At 39.9% G+C, this 27,590-nt stretch overlaps 1 protein-coding gene and 2 non-coding genes across 11 annotated transcripts; 2 read left to right on the plus strand and 1 right to left on the minus strand.

Annotated features, from left to right (window-relative positions):
* Positions 1-230: 230 nt before the first annotated feature.
* On the minus strand, positions 231-27,531 carry LOC117136764 (protein hu-li tai shao). Of its 9 annotated transcripts, none has more exons than XM_033297806.1 (14): positions 27,430-27,531; positions 26,207-26,410; positions 21,252-21,300; positions 14,080-14,191; positions 13,510-13,993; positions 12,736-13,435; positions 12,551-12,674; positions 11,425-11,535; positions 11,065-11,359; positions 10,916-10,996; positions 10,781-10,852; positions 8,987-9,055; positions 2,079-2,146; positions 231-1,867 (listed from the first exon to the last, which is right to left on the minus strand). In XM_033297806.1, the coding sequence occupies exons 4-14, from the start codon at positions 14,173-14,175 to the stop codon at positions 1,760-1,762; spliced, it is 2,208 nt and encodes a 735-aa protein (XP_033153697.1). In that variant the 5' UTR covers positions 14,176-14,191; positions 21,252-21,300; positions 26,207-26,410; positions 27,430-27,531; the 3' UTR covers positions 231-1,759. The 9 variants fall into 9 exon arrangements, with proteins under 9 accessions (XP_033153697.1, XP_033153696.1, XP_033153699.1 ...); XM_033297805.1 differs by having other exon boundaries at positions 231-1,873; XM_033297808.1 differs by lacking the exon at positions 8,987-9,055.
* Trnas-cga lies at positions 17,512-17,593 on the plus strand. Its single transcript has one exon. It is a non-coding gene; the product is annotated as a tRNA-Ser (tRNA).
* On the plus strand, positions 17,912-17,984 carry Trnav-aac. The gene has a single exon. It is a non-coding gene; the product is annotated as a tRNA-Val (tRNA).
* Positions 27,532-27,590: the final 59 nt, after the last annotated feature.

Raw genomic sequence — 27,590 nt, forward strand, 5'->3', positions numbered from 1 at the left:
TTCTAGAAACCAAACATTTAATGCTACTACTCAAAAAATAAATACAAATAAAAAATAACTCATTTCAAATACTTTTGAATTTTGTACAATTTTCAAGTTTTTATTTATTACGTGTTTACTTCTTCATGTGTGTCGTGTTTTTTCTTGTGTATAATACGAATTTAAATATATATTTATATGCATTTTCTTACACTCTAAACAAATTTTATGAATAAACTTTCGGCTTCTCGTTTGCTTTTTTCAAAAGTTCTTTATTATTTGCACAGAGTGAGAATATTGACAAATTTCTAATGTTAATCTAAGGACCAAATTATACAGACTTTTTCGCTTTAATGGCGCAAAAAAGTTGCTAGAAATAAGCTTCTGTCGTTGCGCATATAATCAGTTTAATTATACTTTATATTTTGCCGTTTTTTTTGTTTGTTTGTTTGTCTAAGGCTCAGCAATGCAAGTATTATGTTGTAAAGAGAGTGTTTTCAATGTGAGTGGGTGGGTTTGGGTAGGAAAAGCAGAAACATTCGATTTATCTGGCATTAATCATCGGGGTTTTAGTTGTATGTCAGTTAATTTGAAATGTAAATGCGTTTAAGTTGTGCCTTAAAGTTTTACATGCTATGGCAGTCGTATATTAGTTAATTGCAGTACTCGTTATTCATCGATTTGAATATAAATGGGAAAGCGATTACAAATCAAGCACATCTACTTACAAAAGAAATGCTGAAATTTGATTCTTGGAGATAATTTTTGGAAATTTCCAACCATTCTCAGTGATTGTGTTGTTTCTGCTTTCCTCAGAGTAATCGCATGTTTCAATGCGGGTGTGGTGTATTTTTGGATTTTCGTTTTCTTCATAATTTATTGGGTTTTATAAATATATATATGTATATGTATGTATAAACAGTTTTACGTACATAAAAATATATAATTATTTATATAAAAAACTAATACAATTGCTGCATGTATACAATAATTATTTATTCGTTTGTGTGCAAATTGTGGCTGCCCGGAATTGAAAAACAAAACAAAAGAACACAAAAACATAAAACGCGCTTTCACAAAACACACACATGCCTAGAATATCAAATTGTAGTTGTTGTCATCGAATTTATTGCATTTCTAAAAAAATATTGCATTTAAGTATTATGCATGTACCACGCTTGTACGTATGTGTCTAAAAAAACAAAAGTTTGCCTTTGTTTCAAACAAATCTTTGTTTGTCGTTGGAGTTGCCTGGGAATTTTTGTACCCTTTTCATCTGTTCATTTGCTTTACCATGTCATCATGTAAGGTGTGTTGCGTAGTTATTTTATAAGCTAATACATCTAGAAGATTTATGCAAGTTACTTGTTTAGGACAAAGCGGTGTGTCGGATATTGCGTGTACACTTGCAAACCTCCTTCTTCTCGTTTATCATACAAATTGTTGTGTGAATTGCATTTCTGTGTGTGTGTGGAGGAGGGGAGGGGATGTGTTGCCGTGGCCATCGTATAAATTAAAAATTAGAATTATATTATAATAGATATAAGCTGTGAATGCGAATTGGGGAAGGGGATTGCCCCTCCTCAGATGCATATCGATCGATTATAGCTGCTCATCCGTCGCTTGTTTAGGCCTCTCTCTCTTTTATATAATGCTTCTCTTGCTGATCTGGCTAAAGTTTCCATTTCTCGTGGTATCATTGTCGTTATTTTCCTCGGTTCCCGCTGATGGTGGGAGGTGGTCAAGATTGCTACTCCTACTGATCCCGCTGATGGTCAGCTTAGGCCTCGGTCTTCTTCTTCTCCTTCTTCTTTTTCAAAAACGATGGTGTGCGCAGACCCTTCTTCTTCTTCTTGTCTTTCTTGGGGGATCCGTCCGTGGAGACATCCTGGAACCGTAATAGAAATTTGCAGTGAGAATATCGGTTGCGCTTCGGTTAGTAAATCAAATGAGGTTAGCTTAATGCGTGATATTGTGTAAAACTGGTTGTCTTACGATTAGCAAGTCTAATCGTTTACCACGCAGCTTACTGCTTGTGAGTTCGAGTTGGAGAAGTGATTCGCAGATCTTGGATCCCAGATCAGATCGGAAGTACTTACCTCTTTACTGCTCTGCGAGAAGGTGCTCAAGTGTGCCTCCGAATGATCGCCATTTTGTACGTTTTCACCTGTTGCAAAAAGGTCGAAAAAGTCGTTAGTAATTTGTATAGCAGTGTCATTTGGCATGGTTCTCCTACAAATGTAACTCAGTGGACGCACACAAAATATTCGATATTAATTACTTTCACCATATGAGACACGCACGAATAATAAGCTAACTAAAACATGTACGTGTATTAAATGTTTTGATTGGTGAGTGTGTATAAGTACATAGATGGAGTTTAGGATTTGATATTCAAACACAGGGACATGCAGCAGGATAAGCAATATATGTTAAAAAGCAAGCAGACATGCAAACAAAACACAAACATAAATAATAAATGAAATTATGTTACCTGGGCGCTGATTAAAGTTAACTGATGGAAATTAATGTTTCGTGAGTATGAACACTTAACCTAAAACTTTAACTTTTCCAATGAAAACTATATTTATTATATTTTAATCATAAAAATATGAAACGAAAATCAAGATTTGACAAAAATTAAACTTAACAATTTCACAGATGTTTAAATGTACAATGGTTGGCTCAGATTCAGTTTTAACTTTGCATTTCCATATTGTGCTTAAGTTACAGTCTTAACATTTAAATTAAGAGAACAAAGGAGTAAAAAATGCATTAGTTCGATTTTAAGATTTCCAAATTATCATCATTAAACTTAATCTAGTTGCTTTATACAATCATTTCACTGTTGTCGATTTTTAAACATCACAACAAAAGCGAAGATGTAAATTTTGCATCAAAATCATAATATGTATCTACGAGCTGACCATTCCATCGGCCAGCTGCGAGAACCGCGCCCGGCACTCGTGTATGATGGCCTTGTTGTGCAGCATGTGGGCGGTCACCACGCTGTTCAGCAGACGCTCCAGTTCCTTCTCCAGACTGCTGAGTATATCATTCAACGGCTCACCATCCGCTGGCAGTTGGGGAGAGGCTTGATCCTGTTTGGTATCCGCCATTCCCACGGCCACATAGCTATAGGTGTGGCACAGCTCTGGTGCCGAGTTGCTGCGGTGAACCATGGATGATGAAGAAGCCGGTGCCGGCGGATGCATAGTTGCGGAAGAAGGCGTAGCGAGTGGAGCACGCGATGTAGTCTGCTGCTCAAGCAACTCTGCCTGTCGCTGCTTAAATGCAAGTTGCTGCGAAATGTAGTGGATCTCCTCGTCGATTACTCTCTCCAACTTGGCGCGAAACTCCTGCTCATGGGTCTGGACCGTTTGGACGCACTCGGCATTGCGCAGCGATACGTTGATAAGAATTTCGATGGTTGCTGGTGATTGTGTGGCCGTCGGCGTGGGTGAGCTGCTCAAAGTCAACTTGACGTGCTTGCCCTGGGTGTAGGCCTCGGCCTCTTGAATGGACGAATCATTGCTGGTGGTGGCCAGACGCGGACGCCTGCCGGCGGAATCGCCAATACCACTGTCGCCTGCACAGTGAAAACTTTCCTCCTGTTCGGCTTCTGGTCGCTCCCGATCCGTTTGACCCCTGTCATTGGCATCTGTATCCTTGGGCAGAGCATGATTACTGGGTAGAAAGGTATAGCTGCGGTACAAACCGCTGTCCTGCTCCCGACTGCGCGGCATATTGATGGCTAGGCCGCTCATCAGAGAGTCCAGCTCATCGAGGCTGTCGTCTACACCACTGCTGGTGGTGGCGCTGTAGACCCGCTGCTTTCGCTTCGGAGGTGTAACTTCCAACTGAATGTGCTTCTCAGAGATAAAGGATTGCGATTTCGATTGGCACTGGGTTGGGTGCGTTGATGTCACCACATTGAGCAGCTTGCGGTTGTCCAAGCTCAATGTGGTGAGATCTATGAAGGACACAACCTTCTCGCGCTGCTCGGCCACCCGTTGCCAAATGGATCGATGTTCCGGATGGAGGAGAATGGTTGGTGACGTAATAAGCGGACAATTGAACCCGAAATGCGAGATGGTCCGATATGGAGTTGATGAAAAGCCCAAAATAGAATGATTCCTCTCTTCCGGCAATGATACAGATGCCAAGGCATTGCGAACGGGAGTGCTACTTATAACGCTTGACTCATTGGCCATGAATCCGGCTCCACTTTCGTTGTGATGAATACTCATATTGCCATCGTGCACTGGCGGATAGTTGTGCTTGCTGACGGGCTCGACCTTGTGTATAACATAAACCTTCTGCATTAATGGAGCCATTTTCAGGCAGGCATACATGTATTGGCCAGGCGAATAAAGGAACTCATACTTTTGAGCCAGTTGAGAGATAAGTGCTAGAATCGATATATATCAAATGGCGGGTGTTGTGGATACAGAAAGCAATGTAAGTATGATTCCAGCACCTGAACCTCCAAAAACGCGCACGACCTACATAGTTTACACACTGGACGCAACACAATTGACGAGAAACACTGGATAACATTCTCTTAGACATTAGGATGGAATATTTACTACTAATACTTAATCTTAAACAAATAAAGATCTTCAAAGTCTTATGATTAATATACACCCATAATGTTTGATTTTTTTTATAAACCCATAATTTTAAATTTGATGAATACAAAACCAATAAATCAGACATTTTTAATACAAAAGATGAAAAAATTAAGTTTTCAATGTTACAAAGTTAAAAATATGAAAAATAGTACAAAAATGGTAATGACAAGCAATGTTAAAATCATAAACGAATATAAAATGTTCAAAAAAAGTGTTCAGTTAGTGTAATCCTTTCATTTCTTAATATTTCTTCATAAATTCTTCATCAACTTCTGGTTTCACTGGGACATGGCCTCTTCACCACCTTCATCAATTAACCCATTTTCAAAAAGTCCCCCAAGATCTGATAGTTCCTCTGAAGTTTCTTGCTTTATGGGCTCCACCTCTCGCACAAACATCTCCAGACCACGCACAATGCAAACCGTGTCCAGCGTAACCACATCCTCATCTTCACAACGAGGATTCTCTTCGGGTTCCGCACCACCACATATGCGAATGTTTTCCATTGCCGCTTTTGAAGTCGACGGTTGGTCGTCGGTATTATCAATATCATCCTTATCAATATCCGCTTGCATGAAACAAATGCTGTCCTTAACGCCATTAATTTCTTCTTCTTCTATCGGCAGAACATTTTTGGATTCGTTGTCTGCGCTCTTCCTCTGTGTTTCCATTTCTTCGACTTGATCATCTTCTGTTGTACCCACATCTGATCCCCCTGCTAAGCGTTCGAGTTCTAACGATGATCCGTCTTCATCGAGTTGGCTACAGATATCTGGTATTTCCATAACTTGAATTGGTTCGGGCATAAATTCCATGACTCCAAGATTCTCTTCTGCTTCGTCCCTGCTTGTCTGCGAAGATTCTCTCTCTTCTCGCGTGGTATCGTTTGCGCTGTAGTACACAGAACTGTTAGTCGCATTCCTATTATGCTGAGTTGCAGATGATTCTTCCTGACCTTCCTCCAACTGAAAGGTACTCGTTGAAATGCTATCCGAATTTGCAGGATCTTCTTCATCGTCCACATTGAACGTGCTACTGGAAATAGTTCGGTGCAGGGATTCATTAGATGAGCTCTTCTCGCGATTATGGGCTATATTTCTATTACGCATTGGTGGAAGGATAACCAAGGGTCTACGACGTTTGGCGAATGGCGATGGGGGATTGCCCCGTACGGTGTACAAAGCCCGAGCAGCAGAAGAAGATTTGTCACTGTTTTGACCACGTGGAGACGTTGGCAAGGCAACCCATAGGCGTGCTCCGCTATCCCGCTGGCCACACTGAAAAGTATACACTGAGGATGGGCTTGATTTGGATCTAGGAGAAGTAACGATGTTGCTTTTGTGTTTTTTAATCGAGCCGGCTGCAACTCGCGGTCTGCTGGCATTGCGAATGTTCTCCTGAATAAAGTTGCGCTTTCTGGTTGGACCTCTCCTGCACACAAATGTTGTAGACGAGATGACTCGACCTATGGGAGTGTCTTTATTAATGTATCCCTGTTCTCCCGCTCCGTTCTTCTTTTGATCGTCCTCCTCACTTTGCTGATCCTCTGACCAGGATCGCGACATTCGGGGTGTTGGTCGGGTAACTAGATGAGTGTGCGCCATTGAGCTGCAAGGTGCACTGATATTATGAGCGGACAGGGATGAACCACTGGGAGTCAAAGTGGTGTCATGCTGTATATTCTTCGATATCGGTGTCCTTAGGTTCGTGTATACATGCGTTTGTGTGCGAAATATCTCTTCGCTGACCAAGTCTTGCAGCTTCTTTGGCGTCATCTTGTTGCGAATACTATGGTCAATCTTTCCAAATATAGGCTCCGACTCGTCAAGTCTTTCTTTCTCGATCCGATGCAGAACCTCGCGTTCCAGCGGTGTGAAAAACTGGTTATCTGTCTCTAAGGAGCTAACTTCTTCTGACTCTCGGATCTCAGTCTCAACCGTACGATCATTTTCATCTGTATCTTTCAGGGGGGTGGTATTGTGGTCCATTGTCGTAAGAACGATAACTTGCATTGTTTCGGCAAGAGCCTTATGGAACTCAGCCTCCACGTGATGTTCATTTTCGTCTATGTCTTTCTCGTCGACAAGATCCTTCTCCTTATCTGACGGTTCCTCTGGCTCCGTTGACATGGGAGTAAGAGGTTTTTCGTCGTCACGCTTTTCCTCCTGTATCAAAGTATCATGCACTCCGTCAACTTCTTCGGTGCTTGAATTTATGGCCAAATCGTAAAGTGGTTCCTGTACAGACACAGTGTCATCGACAGCAGGAATGCTCTCGAAACTTCTCGACCGAAAGAGATTACCAACTTCGGCTAGGGAACCATTGGAAGAGGCTGGTGAAGTTTCAGTGTGAATTGCTTGTAGTTTTTTGGTACTTTCCACCAGCTTTTCTAGATTTTCGCCGGCTAATGTAAGACTATCCTCAACCATCTGCAACATTTTCGGTAACTCATCACTTGGCTCAGTCATTGTTTCATCATTGACTCCTTCTTCAATCTCGCCTATATCCTGGTCGAAGCAATCATAAGCACTAAGAGTCGCGACTTCCTGGATATTTTCATCAATATGCATCTGTTCTTTGGATTCAAAGTACTCGACATGATCTTGCCAAAGCTCCTGGAACTCAGACTTTCGACGCTGGCGCTCTTCGCGGGTCATCAATTGGCGGTCGACCTGATTGTCATCAGTCGAATAATGTTGATTAAACTCCAATGTGATGCAATGCTCGGTCAGCGGCGGTTGGGAAAACTCATCTGCATTACTCGCTATCATATGATCCTGGGGTTCCAGCCAACGCCCAAAACTCCACACTTCTGTAATGTCCACTTCCTCTGCACAGTAAATTCTTTGAGGAGGAGAACTTGTGGCACTCGCTCCAGCACTCGAGGTTGCCTGTTCCACAATCAGTCCCAAAAGGCTACTTTCACTGTTAATCGGACGTGGAGTATAATTTATGTTTGTCGATTCTTCCGAGAAGTTAAACTTTTCGATTTGACTAAGGAAATTATTGGTGGAAGAGGATGGAGAACACTTCTGCGTCTGTGTGTACGCATTACGTTGGACCCTCGGAGGTTCAGACAACTTTTGCATTTCCCCAAGATGATCGCATAACTCAGGCAAAGTCGCCAATTGGCGGCGTTGCAAGGGAGTGCTCCCTGTACTTGTCTGCTCCTCCGCACAACTACTAGTAGCCGTGCCACTGCCAATCCTTTTCAGCTCGGGCTTAAGGCGCAATAGTTTGTCGAAACACGTCTGGCACAACTGTTCATAGCGAGGTGTGGCGAAGATCTCCTCGTAACTGATCCCTCGTTGCATCGATCGGTAGCCCAAGGCATTATGGTCTCGCTCCTTGGGCACATGCTTATGCTCAGTGCGTGGATGCTGGCGTGGTGAATTGAATCCAAAATGGGAACCCGTGCGATATGGCTGTGGATACATAATATTCACATTTTGCAATGGTCTGCGCGATGCGGTGGAGGAGCCCGTGGCGCTGGTTATTGTGCATGTGCTGGCGGTGGTAGCATTTGAGTTCCCAGCTCCTCCGCGATAGCAATTGGCCAGGTAGCCCAACTGCTCGCTATGTAGAGCCCGCAACAAAGCGGAGCACACCTCCGGTTGGACGCACTGGCCCACAGAGGCAGCTGTAGCATAGACATAGGTATACAGACGCTCCGGTGATGGATGGGGATCCATGCCCTTGGTTGCAAACAGATCACGTCGGCACTTGCTTTTATTGTGTGCGTTCCGCTCATATATTTGGTTCTCCATGTCGTCTCCATACTCATTATTCTTACTATCATCTAGTTAAAGCGACATAAGATCCAGGTGTGGGAGGTGAAAAAACCGAAAAATTGTAAGTATCTGTGACAATCTACAAAAAGTTCGGAGCCAGCATCTTAGGTAAGTGCGGCTCTCGAAATACATACATAATGCCAATACGTACTGGATTACAGATCCATAAGTCTGAAAAACATGTGTCATTTATGATTGACCTATATGACCTATTAAGAATATCTCGAGGTTGGGAGGTTGGGCTCTTGAATTAAAACAACGAGTTTCCTGTGCAAAAGAGCTGAAGATGTATTGTTTCTCCCAAAACCAAATGTAATGAACTTAGAAAACTGCAATGAATTATTTCAATGATAAATATCAACCTCAAACTATAGCTAGTGTTTAGTTGTGGTGCATCAATAGTTTGCCATGGGCTTGTGGATTATATAAGGGTTATATTGAGTATACACCATTAACAACGAACTGCGAGAGGGGCTAGTGGATTATATGGGGTATTATAATGTTTCAACGAGATTATATACAATGGGCGTTTAGCCTGAGTACATTGAAGGGTGTATCTTTCAAATGGGTCTTGTTCGTTACCTCGGCCAGTTGGCGGCTTGCGATTTGTGGCTGTGTGAGAGCGTTCGCCGTTTATAAAACTAAGTGTGGCTAAAATAGTATTGAGAAATAAAATTATAAAATCATATTCAGCGACAGACGATCGCAAGTAAATTGCTAAGCAATTGTGTGACAGACGTAGTCAGGTGCCTTAAACTAGAAATACCTAGTGTTGCATGAGTTTTAGAGTTTAGTATCGATCAAGCATGCCTTAAACTAATGGTATACGGATTAGTTGTTGACTAATGTACGAGATGGCTGCTGGGCAACTAAAGAAGCAATCAACAGAAAACAGCTGCAGTTTAAAACAAAAAAATATGGAAAATTGCGGTTAACACGGAGAAAACCCAACAAAACAGCAAGCTGCACTTTAATTTCTTGGCTAACAACGCATATTGTGATTCAGCTAAGAGCATTCAGCAAAAGTTAACATGTCATGTTGAATGTGGTTTAGTGTGCAGGTGGCTTATGATTTTGTTATGCTGAACATTTTTTCTATAAACTATTTTCTTGATTTTTTTTTCTTTGACTACACACTAAACCTTTGGGGCTGCACTCACCTCCAACTCAAAAGGTTTTTCTTTTTAAACTGCATATTATTAAGTTATTTTTTTATTTGTGTGTTATAGAGCGCAGCAGCCGCAGAAGTAGTAGTAGAAAAGGTAGTATGTAGTAGTAGTGGTAGTGAAGTAGTAGAATTTTAGTGTCTGTTGAGAGCTTCGGTTGCTTCTTGTTGTTGGTTGCTGGTCTTTCGTTTTGTTATAAATTTTTGGTTTATTTTATTTTTAGCCTACACACACTTCGCTTTCATATCAATATACTAACTAGTGTTCTTAATTCACATTTTTCCTGTTCAATTTGCCAATTTATTTGGTTTTGTTCTTTTTTCCTATGTAAAATAATAGAAGGGTCAAATTTTGATATACAAATGGCCAAATTCGGAAAATTAAACGAAAATTTTGTAAAACAAAGGAATACCTAAAACTGCAGCTTTTCTACTATAATACGTTTCTTTTTGTTGTAACAGTTGGGATTGATGTGCTGTCATATTGTTGAATGTTGAACTTATAAATCATTTTATGCACGCCGTACAACAGTTGATACCTTGGAAGTATTGTGTAAATGTGAATTGTATTGCACAGTAATTAAATAATTAAACACAACTAATAAAAAGCTTAAAATTGAATTTCTAACAAAAACAGCAAATAATTTTGAGGATTTTATAGAAAGGAAGTTGTGATAGTATCAATTGCCACAAGAATTTTTTTGTTGACTTCAATAAGTAATTTGAAAGTGTTGGTTTCCATTGAAATGTGTGTAGTTTTGTGTGTGTTTGGTAAATTTATAATGCGAAAATACAGCAAAAAAAAACGAAAAGAGGGAAATGGCATAAAAATGTTAATAAATGTTAGGAATCAAATAAAATAATAATAATAATAAACTAGGGAAATAATACTACAAGGGAATTATTATTACTTAAAAACTACGCAAAACGTTTTAAATATAGCAGCATCTTAAAGACCTAAATAATTAATAAATTCCTAAACAAAAAGTTAACAAAAACCAAGTAAAACAAAAGAAATAGAAATGAGATAAACAAAATAACAGAACATAAAAAGTAGAACTATAAAATTTCGATCACATAATGACTTGAAAGACATAACTCTTGGACAAGTGTACTTGAAATGTTTTATAGTGTGCATGATTTAAGTAATTTTAATCATATATATAAAACAAACAGGTAGATCACATATTTCAGTACAAATATGGACTTACCATCGCTCAGCACGACTTCCGCCTGCCTTGGCACTGGCGCTTGTTGTGTTTGGATCTCAATGACCTGGTGCTCTAGAATATCCACATAATATTAGTTTCCAGTAAATGAGGATTATTTGTAAATAGTTAACATACCGGTCTCGGGTTCGCTTTGTGGGTATTTCTTTGTCCCCGCCTGCAGGACCGCTTCGGATTCCGAAAAGTCTGTGTCGGTATCTGCGAAAGTTGTTAAATGCATTATAAATAACTATTTGGTTACTGGTTTCGAATGATTGCTAACTTACATTCGCCATGTACCGATTTCTTTTTGCGCTCCACCGTGCGTTTGTATTCATTGAGTTCATCGTCTGTGACGTTATCGAATGGGTTCTTAGCATACGGAGCCTTGTAGACAGTGGCATTGTGCTGGAAGCCACGCTGGATGATTCCCTTGGAGGCGGCACCCATCATGACGACATGGTCGCCGGCCTGCGAGACCGTTGCATCCTTGAGTCGGCTCGCCTCGTCCCATGTGACGCCCTCCAGAATATGCGACTGTGGTCCGGCTGAAATCTTATCTGCCCGGCGGTTGTCCTTAATCTGTTTCAAAAAGCTTCCAGTTGTCAAAAAAGTTCATTGGGATTAAGAGTATACTGAATACTGACTAGTTGCTGGACACGCTTAAATTCCCTTGGATTGGTTCCTGCAGGCACAAACTGGAGTGGATCTTCTATCCTCACTGGCGTTGAGTGGGTGGGGGAACCCTCAGCCACCCACTGTCATATTTTGTTTTATATTGTAAATTATGAGTTGTGTGTTGAGGGTGGGGTGGGGATCAATGCAAATAGAAAAGAAAGAGAAAGAAATTTGATTTTAATGTGGAGTGAATACTAAGATTCATATCAATATGGGAAGATCTTAATTATAAACATACATTCCCATTCAACTATTCGATAGATTTTTACACACGTGTGACTTTATGTGAATTCTTTTACACCACTCTTAAAATTAATGTTACATCGTAGGCATTCCAGTGCAAGTGTTTTTCGAAATGTTTATTTTTAACATATATATGAATTTGTTCCTAGATATCAAAATTTTCAATGATCAAATAAACATAAATTAACTAAAATAACAAGCATAAATGATTTTGTGCCTTGAATAACAAAGAGAATAAAAGAAAGATACCATAAAACACATGCAAAAAAAAATTGATGAGTGAAAAATAATGTGGTTAAATATGAAATCATTGATTCGGTAAATTAAAAAATGTTTTATTTATTACATAGTGATTAGTATTCATAGCAAATTTCTTTCTCTTTCTTTGCATTGTTTTAGCGCTATTGTCTTGTTTTTGAGGCAGCGAAATCCCTAAATGAGGCACAAAATCATCTATGCAAATTTTTTATTTCTTGTTTATTTTTATTTATTTGATTAATGCACATTTCACAATATTTGTTTGCTTGCTAGCAAAGCGCGTAAAATAATTTTGGTTTAGCACGAGTTTTAAATCTATTTCCAAAGTATATAAATATATAGAATTTGTATATTGATTACTTTCATTTACTTAAAGTCTACAAATTTTATGCGTGAATATAGTTGCAGCTTAGTGGCAAAGTTGAAACTAAAACTGAGTGCTAACGAAATGGAAATCATATATGGGGGTAGCAAGTGGAATGTCTGTAAAGAGTTGAAGGATTCGGTGTCCAACAATTTCAACTATTTTCCCTCAATCTCCTTAAGGTTGGTGGTTTTGGTTTGCTTCATATCTTCGAAAGTAATGATTTCTACCTTTGTAATCTTCTTGGGATCCGGAGTGCCGGTCTCCAGAACCTCGACCTTTTGGTAAACGTTTGGCGAGTTGAGCCACCGACTGCGGTCGCCGCCTTTGCGAATATCTCCCTTCTTCCAGATGCTAATAGTAAATATATTTTATTAGGGAATTGTTTATGTACAATTTAAGTGCATTCGCTTACCCTTGACGGAAGAGTTCCTCCTCCTCAAGAAGATAGCCCAGTGATGAAACAGCTGGCGGTAGTTCGACGTCGTTCTTAGGCTTGGGAGGATCCGATTTGATCAGTGGATGGCGGTAGATATAGCCAGTGCGATAGCCAGCATTGTCCAGCATGCGCATCAAGGCCTCAAATTCAGCACCACCCACACGCCACTTGGGCGGACTGCCCACCTTGGGTACTGCTTCGGCTGCATCCTTTTCAGCATCTTCGCCAGTGGCGACGGCGGCAAACTTCTTCTCCAGATCCTCCGGCGGTCGGCGCGACTGCTCGTAAATGGCCTTGCGCGACTCCTCTGGAATCAGCACCAAGTTATCCAAGCCGACGGGCAACAGCTTCAGTTGCGTCTCACACGCCTGCACAATGTGACAGGCAGCGAAGAAGGCTTCCTCGATGGTCTCTCCGCAGCATAAAGCACCGTGATTAGTTAACAGAATCACCTTGGAGTTGGGACCAAGGCTGCGGACCAATCGATTGCGCTCCTCCTCGTCGAACAGACCAGTATAAGCGTGAGTGGTGATCTCGCCCAGAACACAGGCATCCTTGGTCAAGGGCAACAGACCCGTCTTCAGTGAGGAAATAGCCACGACTGGACTGCAGCCGATATAGATGGCGCATCGAATGTCTGGACGGGCAGCGTGTACCACCGAATGGAGGACAAAGTCTGCAAGGGAGTTAAAAACAGATTAAATATATATCTGATATATTCAAGCATAGATTCAATTGTCAGCCACTTACGACTCTTGTTGCCGCCAAAGTTGGTGGTGCCCTGCTCCACAATCTGTCCTTGCATGTCCACCTTGTTCAGCGCTGAGGCAGTGATCTCGTGGTAAAGCAGGCCGTATGGGTTAACCAGGAAGTACTCCTGATCGACCTTGAGTCGGGCGGTGATCTGTGCCCCCAGACCCTGGGTCCAGCCGTACAGATCGAGCAGACGGAATGTGGCGGCCAGCTTGCACCGGAGTATCTTCTCGCCCTTGGCATAGCCCATGGACTCGACGCCGCGTATATCGTTGATGGGCACCATGCAGTTGCTGCTCTTGAAGACGCTGCCCACCCTGGACACTGGAACGCCCACAATGTCCGACAGCTGCTGCAGGATGCCACTAGCGCCAGCACCTCCATCGCGCGCCGAGTCCACGATACGCTCCAGCTCCTCGCGGAACAGTTTCGAGCCCATTATAGCCTCGACTCGCTTGCGACGCTCCATTTCGCGCATATCCTGGAGGAGGAGAAAGTAAAGTGTTGGTGGTGAGTGTTTGATGGAGGGGTTGTTATCCAGTTGGGACTTCGACGGCCTGCACTTACCTGTTCAATATCCGCGGGACGTGCTTTGCTATTGTCATCATCTTCGCCGGCAGTGGGATCTATGCCATTCTGTGGCGGTTGCTCAACTTCAGTCATGATTTCAGTTAAAATGCTGCAATTAAATGGAGAAAGGGGGTTTTTTTCCAAATTTAGTATAAGTTCTTCTTCAACTTGACTCTCAGCTGGAAAATTTTCGACTGACCTTAAAAACTGCAGGGCAGTAGCACCAAAAAGGGGGTGGCAAACAAGAGAGAGTGGAAAACGAAGAGAGTGCAATGCAACCACCCAAAAGAGAGAGATATAGAATGACTCTCAGAGAGCGGAAAACTGACAGGTTTCCCTGTGAATGTCAAAAAGTATTTTTGGGGAAAGCAGAGAAAGTGGCGGGGCGACAGAATGGACTGCCGCATATTTCCACTTTAGTTAATTTCTAATTTTGGCCAAAATAAGTTCTAGATTTTAGGGGGAAAACTCTGGGGAAAACGCATATGTACGTCCGTATTTTTTCCCATATCCACGTGCTGAAGCAGCGGCAGCATAAACGGAATCGGTGAAAACTATTTTTAGATCCATTTGGCTTTTCGGGAAACCCAAAATTAATGCCACGAAAATCCAAATGAAAAGAAGGAACTACCAGCTATCTCGATCACGAAACGAAAGAGCGAGAAACCAAAATAAACAAACCAAATTGTTGCTCTTTAAATCTTTAGGCGTGGTGCGTACAAATACCACGAATTGTAACCTTCAAATTGTTGCAACATTCACCATACGAATAAATGCTAAAGATAAATAAATAATGTCAACACTAAGATAACAAATCGAACAACAATTTCTTGCCTCAGCCAAAAAATGCAACCCGAACCAACTAAAAACGAACCGACTTCATTCGATTCCTACACGATGACACACTTGCAGCAACAATAAACCATAATTAATGTACATTATTGCTGACCCGATTTTTTACAATTACACCCACTAGCAATTTTTTAGTTCTACGCGTAATTAAAGGCATAAAATGTGCCAATTTGGAGAGGAAATTGCCAGAGGCAATGGAATGAAAAGAGGAAAAATTCTGGAAAAGAAAAACTACACACAGCCAAAATTCTATTATTTTTGCTTTAAATCAAAACATCTTGGTTGTAACATTTTTATTTTAAGCTCTGCTGTCCAGCATAAATAAAATAATAAAGAAATAATACTTTTCTTTACTCCTTAGGCTTTAAAGTTTTTTCTATTTAAGGTATAACCCCATTCCTGGGCGGCACTTCTTTGTAGTCAGCTTATTAGCTTAGGGAAAGAAAACCTGCTCACAAAAGAAGGCAGACACAATGCAAATGCATTGCAAAAGTGCATTGCCAAAGGCTTTATTCGCTGCTGACTTTGCCGTTTTGCTAATTATGATGTATTGGCAGGGAGGCAGGCAACGCGTGCCGCATATTTTAGTTCGCTCCTAACAACAATATCGTGATGTTAGGGTAATTGAACTTTGCTGCCAAACAGAACCCCATCGCAATGTGCGTGGGTGGCGGTAGAAGTTTTTGGTTTTGCCTGAAATAAAACCAAATAATGCTGAATAAACGCTTTTTAAGTGTCCACACAAAAAATAAAAATAAAAAAGAAATATAAAAAAACGAGATGCAGACGAGTCAGGCAGTTTTGTGTGCGTCGGCGTTGAATAAACTTAACGAGCCAAAGAGTTGAGTTTTCCTGCGTGGGCTGATTCAGACTCCTCCGATTGGAGTTGCTTGTTGCGTAGGTGGCAAAAGGTTGATTATAGTCAGGAGAAGAAGAGTTCCTACGACAATTTGATTTCTCACGCGTTGCAATAGACTTCAAAAGATCTCAATATTAAAATACCCTGGGTGTACGAACTTCTTAATCAAGTATTAAACATTGTAAAACGAATGACGCTGCACTGCAGTTTAATGCTATAGAAAAAATGTTGAATAGCCCAAAAAAAATCGCAACTGGTTACCGAATATAGTCAAAAGTGTCAATAGAAAATTTGAAATTGTATCTAAACCTGCATAACATTTGGTTTATTGAACCTTAGCAATGTCAGACGACTTTTCCAAATCAATCTTGATATTTTTTCTCTCTCTGCGACCTTTTTATGCGGAAGACATTAATTAAATTTAGGAGCAGCTAATGCCACAGCGACGCCATCCTCGTCGCCACCGGCGCGTCAGCGTCAGACAATTGTTGTTGACATTATGCAATTACATCACACTTGTTTGCTGCGGGACACACCCATGTCTTTCATTGGTTAAAGAGTGCCGGCTCCGAATCCGGCAAACAAAAAACATATATGTACATACACGTTTTTTGTTGAGAATATTACGAAGGCAAGGCCGATAACACAGGTCTAAATACCACATTCTGACCAAGATAACATAAATAAAAGTTAAACAAGATAAACTCCTACCAAATAACTAAATACTAAGTAATTTATCTTTTACCTGAATTGTTTAAATTATGAAAATAAATAATATGTCATGGTCTTGCCCTAAAGTTTAAACCGAAATAGATTTTGCACTTCAATTTGCACAGCTCAAGCCAATTGACCCAGAGAACCAAACACCCTCAATATTCATATGGTTTTCACACATATGCTGGCGTTAATTAAATTTCCCAAGTATTCAATTATCGCGCAACGGAAGAGATCTTACGTAATCTTCCACTCAATCGAGCGCAGACCAGACAGCTGTCCCATCGCCTCAAGTGCGAGATGTAAGAACGGCAAGCAGGCGGGCAATAAGGTCGCTCGCAAATGAGTTCATTCAGTTTTAATAATGCAACAAGTCACTCAGTCAGTCAGTGGAGCATATGGCCAGATTCAATAATGATGATGATCATGTGGAAAGATTTTTTTTAGCTAAAAAAAAAAAGAAGACTAGACCACTCCCATATGGTGGCGATAACAATAAATATAAGTTACTGAAACGGAGAGTAGTAAAATAGTGACAAGTGTAAGTAACTATAAATTGTAGCCAGTCGCTTCGCTTTTCGAGGCAAACTAAAAACTGAACACTCAAATCAGCGAAATGGTTTAAAGCAAACCTACATTCTAAATCTCTGGACGTTTACTGCTCATTTTAAAGATATATGATAACAGGCGCGACTGTCAAATTTTATATTGTTCTGACCTCTGCAGTGTTTTTAAAAATTCCTAAATAATGTAAATCTATGATATTGTTGTATAAAATTGACGATGTGGATCACTAGGACGACGCGCACACCGTGAAAATATATACGTGTTCATCTGCGAAACATTGTCAATAAGAACTCGCATTCGTTAGCAAGTCCCATAGTAGAAGGTTTCGCACCAGACCATCCCCAGAATTTCAAACTAACGCACTACGAATGAGTAAGAGGGCTGAGCTGCTCCGATGCCAGTTGCTATATTTCACTTTGGACGCGCTCGCTTCACAAGCAGTCGTGGCCGAGTGGTTAAGGCGTCTGACTCGAAATCAGATTCCCTCTGGGAGCGTAGGTTCGAATCCTACCGGCTGCGATAGAAGTTTATATTTTTTTTTGTGAAACAAGAAATTTTTGCAAAAAGATTTTACTTTTGTGGAACTAGTAAATGGTTGCAAAAAGAAACACTGCAGTACTGTAATTAATTTAAATTTTCAGTGTGTAAAGCAGAATAAAAAGGAACGCACACATGTGCGATATAAATGATTGGCATATTATACAGTGCACTTTGCATTCATATATTATAAATATATATTTTAAATTCTTGGATTTGTTTGTGTTATATTAATATTTTGATATATTTTTTGTTTGCCACACTAAAAGTGTTCGGTCTTCGGTTGGCCAACTTGCAGCTGTTTCCGTGGTGTAGCGGTTATCACATCTGCCTAACACGCAGAAGGCCCCCGGTTCGATCCCGGGCGGAAACATGTTGACTTTTTTTTCCCTAAGCAAGAAAATATTTCTATTTTTCTCGTGCCACCGAAGCTTCAACTTTTAAATGTAATTATAGCCATTTAAATTTAGATAAGCTAAATGACACGCTTTCTTCCATTCATGGGCATATCTGCGACCTGTCATCGCCGAAATGTCTTAATCGTGGTTCTGCTGCTTTATCTCTTCTCACATTTAGGCATTCTGCCGTCCGTGCGTGGAATTTCTTAATAAGGTGGTAGCCGATCTTCTAGCCGGGGGGATTTTCTCTTCACATGCCCCTCGCTAATTTTGTTTGTTTTGCTAACAAAGCTGCCGGTTTGTCTGGTCCGTACCCGTACGTCTTCTTTTCTCCGCTGTTCTCTCGGCAATTTAGTTTATTTTTTACTTTACTTTAGTTCTCAGCGTCCAGAGATCCACTACTGAGCGTCTACCGAAAGTCGCGTGTGAGTCGCGTGTCTTGAATTACAAAATCCGCACATAAATCTCATCGAAACTGGCGCCAACGCCCATTGTGTATGAACAAAAAAAAAAGACTTGAGAAAAGTGCATAAATAAGACAATTGCTGCTTCTGGTGGAAGGAAAACAAAAGTTAAATGACAACAACAAGTGGTCAAGTTGAACGAAAGGAAAATGAATTGTTTGCTTTGCTTTCGGGCTTCTGCTTTTTATCTGCCCTTGATGTAGGAAAAAACCCCTTTATGTAGAGTCCAAGCAAATGTATTTCTTTCGCTGCTTTGGTGTCTTTGACTCACTTGGCCAAAGGCCAGAAAAAAGCTTGCCCAATTTTCGTCTTTTTGATTCACATAAATTTAGTTTGTAAAATTGCCAAATAAACTTGAAATCTGCACAGTTGTTGTGGTTGTTTGACGTGCATGGTGGATAATTAATTAATATTGCTTAGTGAATGTTAAAATATGAATGGCAAAGCTCTTGGCACCGAAAATATTAATTTAGATTTACTTTTGTCAAATATGAGTATATGCCTGTTATTGTATTTCCTCATCACACAAGTAAAGTCCTTAAAACAATCTTGTTTGTAAAGTATGACATCATCCAGGACATTGTCGCACCCAAAACCTTCACCCTCTTACCCCACCACAGCTCAAATAAAACTTCATCCCCCTTGGAATATGACGTCACTTCCTGTCATTAACTCAAAACGAAACGCAAACATAAACAGCCGGGCACAAGCACCACCACCTCCCACCAACATTGCGCCCACTCCAAGGATATTTTTACGAGCCGCGTGGAAGCATTTCCCGCATTTCGTATTGGTGGCGCCACCATTCCGGCATTTTGTGGCGCCGCCAACCATCCAAATTGCATGGCAACACGACGGTAATGAAAATGCCGGCCACGAAAAGCCGTACAAAAAAAAAGGAATCAACACTGTAAGGACAATAAGGAAAGACCAATAAAAACTTGGGCGTGTCGCGGGACAGGTATTTCCACAAGGAATCGCGCCTCATTTCACTTGTCCCCGGCATTGAGGTGGATGATTGGTGGTTGAACTCTGGTGACCCCGACACGCGATCGCAGCCCGCTGCGTGTTTACGGTTAGTTTGAGTGGCCCGGATAATCGATGGAAAGCCCAACGATACACACATGTCCTTAGCGACAGTAACTTAATCTTGATACGAACGCATATTTGCAACATTAAATGGGGTTTTAATTGAACTGCCACGTACAGACTACAACATCCGGTTCGTTTGGCAATTATTGAAGGGTTGAATACTATCGACAGAACCCTTAGATGATGATTATTATGATTATGATTAAGGCGATTTTAAGTTTTCAGCTATATAAACAATATTAAAACGGGAACATACGATTTATTGCTGCTATAAAACTTAAGAAACTATCTTAGAAATTTTCAAAGATAGAAATGATTTACAACCGCATTCAACACAATTGGGAATCCCCATTGAATTTTTAATTAAAACCAAGCGAAGATTCATTATCTCCCACTTCTTTAGCGGTATATTTATCTTATTAAAAGCCAAATGCGGTGATCGTAAAACGAAACTAATAGGATACTTTTTACACCGATTGCCAAAATGAAAAAAAAAAATGAAAACCGAAGTTGGTCTTCGGTTTGGTTCAATGACCCATTTATGAAAGTGCTAGATGAAGGCAAAACAATCCAATCTTCGTTGCTGTCTTTCTGTTTATTGCTCCCTTTAGTTGCCGCTGAAAGCCAGTGTACCATGCCCGAAGGGTAAATCAGAATTTATACATCGTACATATATAGATATGATATATATATAGCAATATATATATACATATAACATTACGCACATACTCAAATGGTCGTAAATGAAACAGTCGGTATAAAAAGCGCCAAGCAGACTCAACGCTTAAGTGGCTTTTAATTCAATTTCAAGCGAAGCAGAAAGAGAGCATAAAGAATGTATGATGTACCAGTACCAAAAAGTCCAGTAAAACAAAGGTCATCCTTAATTGAATTAGAGGTGAAGTTATGCGTGGCATGTAAAGAGATCTGGGAGCACTGATGCCAATTTAGCGTGTTTTTCTCTGAAATCTGACAAAAAAAATTAGACTGTTACTGCATAAAATAAGAAATGCAGTTTTTGTCTTTCTCATCTGAAATGCTTGGTCTGTTCCGACTTGCTGCCCGTTAAAAAAAAAGATTTTTTTTTAGAAAAAAGATTCTACCTACATGCGTATCTATATCAGTGTGTCATATAATCAGTTATAACCTTTTCAAATAGCTTATCGCACCAAAAGTTAAGAAACCTCGCCCCCATGACATCACCTTTAGTTGTTGATTATAAAATTATGAATACTAAATCTATGCAAAAAGAGGGAAACATCTCCGCTTGAGTGCCGTACAAATCGTTTATTTCTCTTTGACGGTCACGGCCTCGATTAGTTCTCAATTAGTTTGGCAAACAATACAAAACAAAAAAAAACAAATAACGAAAATTAGAATAAAAACCCGGAATATAATTAAATAACGCTCAAGTGTGGCGTAAGCGAAAAGTTCAAAGTTGAGTGAGGTGTGGTTTCCTCTACTCTCTGAAATTAACTCAAACCTCTCCTCAGCAAACAACAAGAGTCAATAAAAACGAACGAGAGCCTCAATCACAATGATTGCAGAAACCAAAAGCAAATATGTACCGGCAGATAAAATATAAAATAAGTCAAGAGAGGGAGGTCTCGAGTTTGTTTGCTCCGTTCTGTTATTATTTACTTGCTTAGCACTTGACTCATGGGCGTGCACAAGACTACAACTCACCTTAAAATTGAATTTGTTGCGTGGTTATAATACTTTTATATTGATGTCCCTGCAAGGAAGCATGAAAAACGATTTGAAATTAGTAAAAGTATTTAAAGTTCAACAGAGTACGATATTAATGTAATAATGTAACTTTTTTTTGTTTGCTTAAACACTCAATCCCAATAAGAAAACGTTAAGTTAACAGAATCAAAAAAAAAATTCCATACTGTCAACTTCCTGGTATTTGGGCTTAATAAAAAAGTAACTACTTAATTGGCTTTCCATGACAAAGTACATATTCTATATAACGAATTCTCTAAGCAGAGAGCATTTTCCCTTTTCTCGGCCGATTTTCTCGTCTTTCATAGCAAACAGAGAGTTTATTGAGATGCTGTGTCTGCTGTTCGGCGGTCAGCGCCTCTTTTCGATGATGTCATGTGAATATTTTTAGTTTGCGCACGTTAAAATATTTTCGTACTACTCGTTATTTTATATTGCGCCTTGCCCAGACACACACACACACACGCAGATAGTAAACAATACAATCATATGAGACGACTCTCCCAGCAAACAAAATAAAATAATTGAATTATCGACGGGTAGGCAGGCAGAAAGCATAACTGGAATTCTTCGCCAGAGGAAAATCACTACATGGAAAAGCGAGAAAAATTTACATACAAATTACTGACTGCATTACGAGCTGATAAGCATATGGGTATGCCCGAATAACAATTCAATTTGATTTAATAACACCTTTCTTCGATGCGCTCAGGTGATCTTGCACATTTCAATTGGCCAATAAATGCTCTTTAAATGTTTATGCGTGAAAGCCCAGACACGAACGAAACAGCATTGCTAATGCAGTTTAGGCGCTTCTGGTGTTGATTTACAAACTCGGAGGATATTAACGATTATGTAAGCCGCCTCTTTCGTGCGCTACACAATCGCTTTTTTCAACCTCCCCCTTTTTTTCTTTTTGTAATATTTCCTTTTTTGCATTATGAATTCATTTATGCGGCAACACGTTTGCGCTTATTGTTGCTCCAGCTCAGCTCACAGCTCATTGTTATATGCCGATGATAATGATGATGGTCTTTTTATAGAGCTTTATTGTGTTGCCCTCGTGTTTGGCAATGCTTTAGTGCAGAGATTGTGTTCGAAAAACCAGATTTTTTTTTATCGACATTTGTGCCCGGTACAAAAGTGGGTTAGCCAGGTCATTTAAAAAGAGGAAAAACATCTGACTGGCTATTTAGAATTAAAAGTTGGCGGAAGAGCAGCAAACAGCAATTGCAGTGCCATTTATTGTATTATGGCCAGCCACTTGTCACGTTTGTACAGACACAAATGTAAATTACACTTAATTCCATAGTATTTACATTAATTACAACAAATTGTGGTAATTTTAAGATACAGGAAAATAAAAAAACAACATAAGAACTGGTTCCCATTTCCCACGCCCACACAACCGGAGAGAACGAAATTAGCCTAAATTCCGATTTAAATTTAGTTCAGTCGGATCAGACCACCATAATAACAGGCTTTCAATCACTTTCGGTCGACAGAGAGGGGTATATATGCTATGAGAGAGAGGAGAGAAGATACGATTCAATTGAAGTTCAAGCGCAGCGCAGAAGAAATGCAAGCAAGAAATGTTGAAGAAGGCAAGAAATGCAGACACACAGCTCCATCATCATCATCTTCCCATCTTAACTGAAATTGTCTACATTTTTCTCCGCTTCGCTCCCCAACTTTTCGATATAATTATCCACATTGTTTTGCTTTCCTTCTGCGGGTCGCCAGCTTTAAAAGCTGAAATAACAACAGCAAACAGTGACAAACACAGTTGACTGCACTTCAAGGCATTGTTTGAGTACGGAGATCTTTATCTTTTACAAATGATGTGGATTTAAATTTTTTTCAAAGAGTTTAAAAAGCTTTGAAAAATGCTGGATGCTTTTCTGTTCGGTTTATATATTTTAACTTAGCTGAATATCAACGAAATCTATCCCAAAACTGAAATATATTTAATACTAAAGACTAACCGCAAAGATGCCAATTGTTTTTTTTTTTTACTAAATTAAGTTTTTTTTTATGTGCTTCCAAGCAAAACCTATAAAGGGTGTAAAAGCTTCGACATGCTGACAACTCTTTTTCTCTCTTTTATTCCAAGATTTATGTTGTGTTGCAGCAGTTTGTTGTTGCCCGATGCGGCCGTGCTGCTTCTGCAACTGTACATTTGTTATTGCTTGTCGCTGTGCATGCCGCTGTCTCTGTCTCTCTCTTTAGCTGGGTTTCATTGCCTGGTTTATTGTTGTTCTTGCTGTTTTATTGATGAGCTGCAGTTGTTTAGCCAGCAGCAACATCTCTCTTTTTTTTAATCTTGCTTATGTGTCTCTGTTTTGAAGCTTGGCACGTACGCCTCTTTTATTTATTTATATGTGAGGGTTTTCAGGCTGGCTATCTCCCCTTCCTTCTCCCGTCTCACTCTGTTGCATCTTCACGTCAATTGGCTTTGGGGCAGAAACAGAGTAGAATTTATTTTTCACTTTTTAGGGAGCCATAAATTTTGAGCATTCGCTCTTGGACAAATTTGTTTTTCGTCTTAGCCAGTGTTGCCAGACTCGCAGAGGAACTCCACTGCAGCCACATTAATCAAAAGTATTCAGCTTAATCCTAACCATTTTCAAATCAATTAATCACAAGTGATGTGACGTCAGTGGGAATTTTGATAAGCACACGCTTGAGTAAACAATTTTCAGTTCCCAAATCAAAAGTCATTAGGACTGGTTGGCCCCATCAAATGCATTTGCATTGACGGACACGCCTCAATAAAGGTTAGAAAGTTGGTCTCTTCGTCTACTTGAAGTGCATTTCTTATCGTTTTTCATTTTTGTTTTATTTGTTATTGTTTCGGGGGCTTCACAATTTCCGTCTCATTTCCATTCCATAACATTTTTTGTTGGCGAGTTTCCTCAACAATTGTTTACAGTTTTAACTATGCACTTCCTCCCGTGAGAATGAAATGCACACAAAGAAAAAAAGAGCCAGTCAATTCGATTTTATTTTGGTGGATCCCGTTGACTACGAAAACATTTAGAATTTTCCAATCCGCAAAGATTTCTTACTTTATGTTGTTTAGGTTATATCATATTTCTTCTTTTTTTTCTGTGTAGATACTGTTTTTTAGCGGAAGCAACTGTTTTTGTATTAATTTTGTTGTCTTTTTACACTGAGTCTGCTTCCACCTTTTCAGTATTCGTAGTGCCAATGGAATTCAATACAAATAACGCCACAACGATTTTCGAAAATTCTCTAAATGCAACTTGCGGTGTGCAAAAAACCTCAATTGAAACCCTCAACCAACGAGTCACGTCTAATTTGCGAATTGAAAACGGACAACAGAGAAAGAGGAACAAGTGAAAAGCTTGATAAGGGGTGATAAAGGGGGATGCAGCATAAGCAATGAATTATAAAGCGCACAGTCCATGCATTTGTATGAGTAAATTCGAATTAGCAACAAAAGCCAGCAAACAAAAAGAGCAAATTTTTATTATTTTTTTTACCTTTTTTACAAGCAATGTGTGCGAAATGACGTCATGTATCGCACAATATGTAGCTAAGGCAAATGAAATGCTCGATTTTGATAGGATGAGTATATAGAACAGGAAGTAAGGTAATAGAAATCAAAGAAAGTTGTAAATAGGTAGGTAGTTAGTTAGTGGCAAAGGAGAAAGTCCTTATAACTTAAATTGGGAATGTTGTTGGCTTGTTGTAATGTGTATATGTAGGTACTTATATCGAAACAGCAATCTAACAAGAAAACGTAACCAGCGCGAAGGTTCTGATAAGATTGCGGGAGAGCACACATTCAATTCAACACCTATGACTTGCACCATTCAAAATACATAAGAAGTCTATGTATGAAACAAAGTTGGATAGGAAACATTGCTAATTTAAATTATATTAAATTCTATAAGCGTAATGTTTCATTTCAGCATAACGTATTGAATTGGATTAATTAATAATTAAAGTAAAAGGTTATCAATTCCTATTCGTTCAAGATTACAATAAATTACGGAATATTTAAGGTAGGCCCTGAATTGAAACAAAAAATTTTAAAATCGAACTGACTGAGTGGCAAGAACTCACATCGGCAACTATAAAGTCTCTTGCAGGCATTGGGTTGCACTGACAATTGGCATAAACAAGTTTACAATATTTACAAATCTGTTTATCACTTGTTGCTGCTTTTCACTATTTACTTTGCTGAAAGGCGAGAGACCAAGGAGTAAAAGTGGGTCACGAAACTTGCCCACAGATGCGCGCCAGCAGGCGGATTTATTGCCCAAGTGCATTAGACGCGGCTAGAGATTTGCAAGTGGCATTCGCAACAAATTGCCAAATAAAAGATGAATAAAATCAGCGACGAGAATTGGGAAATGTATTTTTTTTTTATAATCTGACAAGCGCATAGAAAGTCGGAGGTAGAAAGAAGCATGAATCATAAGGAAAGGAAAAGCACACGCACACACAATCACACCCACCCGAAAAAAGAGAAAGAGAGAAGAAAAGTGGCAAGAACATGAAGCTCAAACAGTGGCGTCTGAATGGGGGTCAATGTGGTGTTACACCTCAAACATTTGCTAATGTACCCAAATTAATTTAAATATTATATGTTCTCTATCTGAAATGTGCATACATGACCCCTGAATAATAATCTGTAGTTCCGCCACTGTCTATAAAGCATAACAACAAAATAGACACACTACACACTCACACACGGCGTGTTGCGTGAGCTTGACCAAACCCAAAAAACAAAAACAACACTTATTAGAGAAGCACAAAAGATGGCGTCACCGGCCGAATTGCCGCTCATAGTCATAACGGTTAAAACGAATGCAGGGCACGAGGGGACATTCACTATTTAACGGGATTTTAACACATTATCCGGTAGATGCAAGAATACTCACCGGTACTTTTAGTATTCTTTTAAATTCGTTGATCCTCCAGTGGCCGCTAACACAGGCACAGGTCACAAATACAACGGTCACACTCACTGTATGTGTTAGAGGAGAAACGCACGCGTTTTTTATAAATGTATTCTCGCTCTCGCACCTCGGTTTTTGGTTTTCAGCCGCTAATTCGTACAAACACACATACGCCACAGAGGGAGACTATCGGTAAAAGGGGAGGGAGAGGGTAGAAAATATTTTAATATATTTAACTTTTTATTGCCTTGAATGCAATATGTTTAAAATAAATAATTTTGTTTTCTTTTCGGCTTCTTGCACTACACCAAATAACTGTTAATATTTTTTTGCAAAATGGCCGCTGCTAACAGCACTTAGCACTTTTAATTCTTTGAATTAAATTTTAGTTGCACCGCAGCAAATAAATATTTCAAGTTGAATTGCCTACGAGAACTTAATCCAAAATCGTACGGACACGTCCGACGGGCAGAGCACGAATGAAGCGCAAAAGAGAACTGCGCACGGACAGTGGCAAAGAAGCCGAGAGAGAGGGCGGGCAGTGTTAGGCAACGTCAAGTGGAGATGTTGAAAACAACTAAACTGAAGTAACTTCCAGACAAACTGGCTTCCAAACGGGGTTAACTAAATTTGGTAAACAATCGAAAAACATTAGTTTGCCTTGCAAATCACTCAAATTGCGTAAAAGTGTTCAAGAGAATACGAGAAGAGAGCGAAGGAAAGTGGGAGAGAAAGAGAGTTCTTCATCCTGCAACGCCCAAATATACACGCTTGTGTGTGTGCGAGAGAGTGTGTGGGGAGGAACGAATATTTGGAGCAAAGCGCAGGGGAAAATAGCGGTGCAAGTCCTTTTTGCCACCTTGACCACAAACAAAAAACGCCTTTTTTGGCGCTCTCTTCGCACTTTTAGGTATTCTTCGCACAAAAACTATGTCAATTAAGCCGCACACGTCGATTATGTCATATTATTTATACGAATACACTTTCACACACAAGCGCCGCGCCATATACACACATTCGTGTTCGTACGTGTGTGTGTATGAACGGCGTCGCATTCTCGTCACCGGCAATGCCGTGAAAAAATCGATGGTCAATTTGCTGTACGGGTGTATTCGCATCAATTTTCTCGTTTCATTTAATAAAGTTTATCACTTATTTTAGAAGCCCACTAATTGGTCAATGGGTTCGATAAAACCACTGCTTACAATTTGTAAATGCTGAACTTCACGAAATTTCGCCCGCGTGATGTGTTTCGTTTTCGATATTTCGTACTACGATTTTGATAGGGATGGACAAACCTGAGGCAATGTCAATGTGTCGATATATGTTTCAAATCTTGCAGTTATCGATGTATTTACATTGAAAT

The sequence above is a fragment of the Drosophila mauritiana genome, chromosome 2R (genome assembly GCF_004382145.1).
Source record: "Drosophila mauritiana strain mau12 chromosome 2R, ASM438214v1, whole genome shotgun sequence".
NCBI classification, from domain to species: Eukaryota; Metazoa; Arthropoda; class Insecta; order Diptera; family Drosophilidae; genus Drosophila; species Drosophila mauritiana.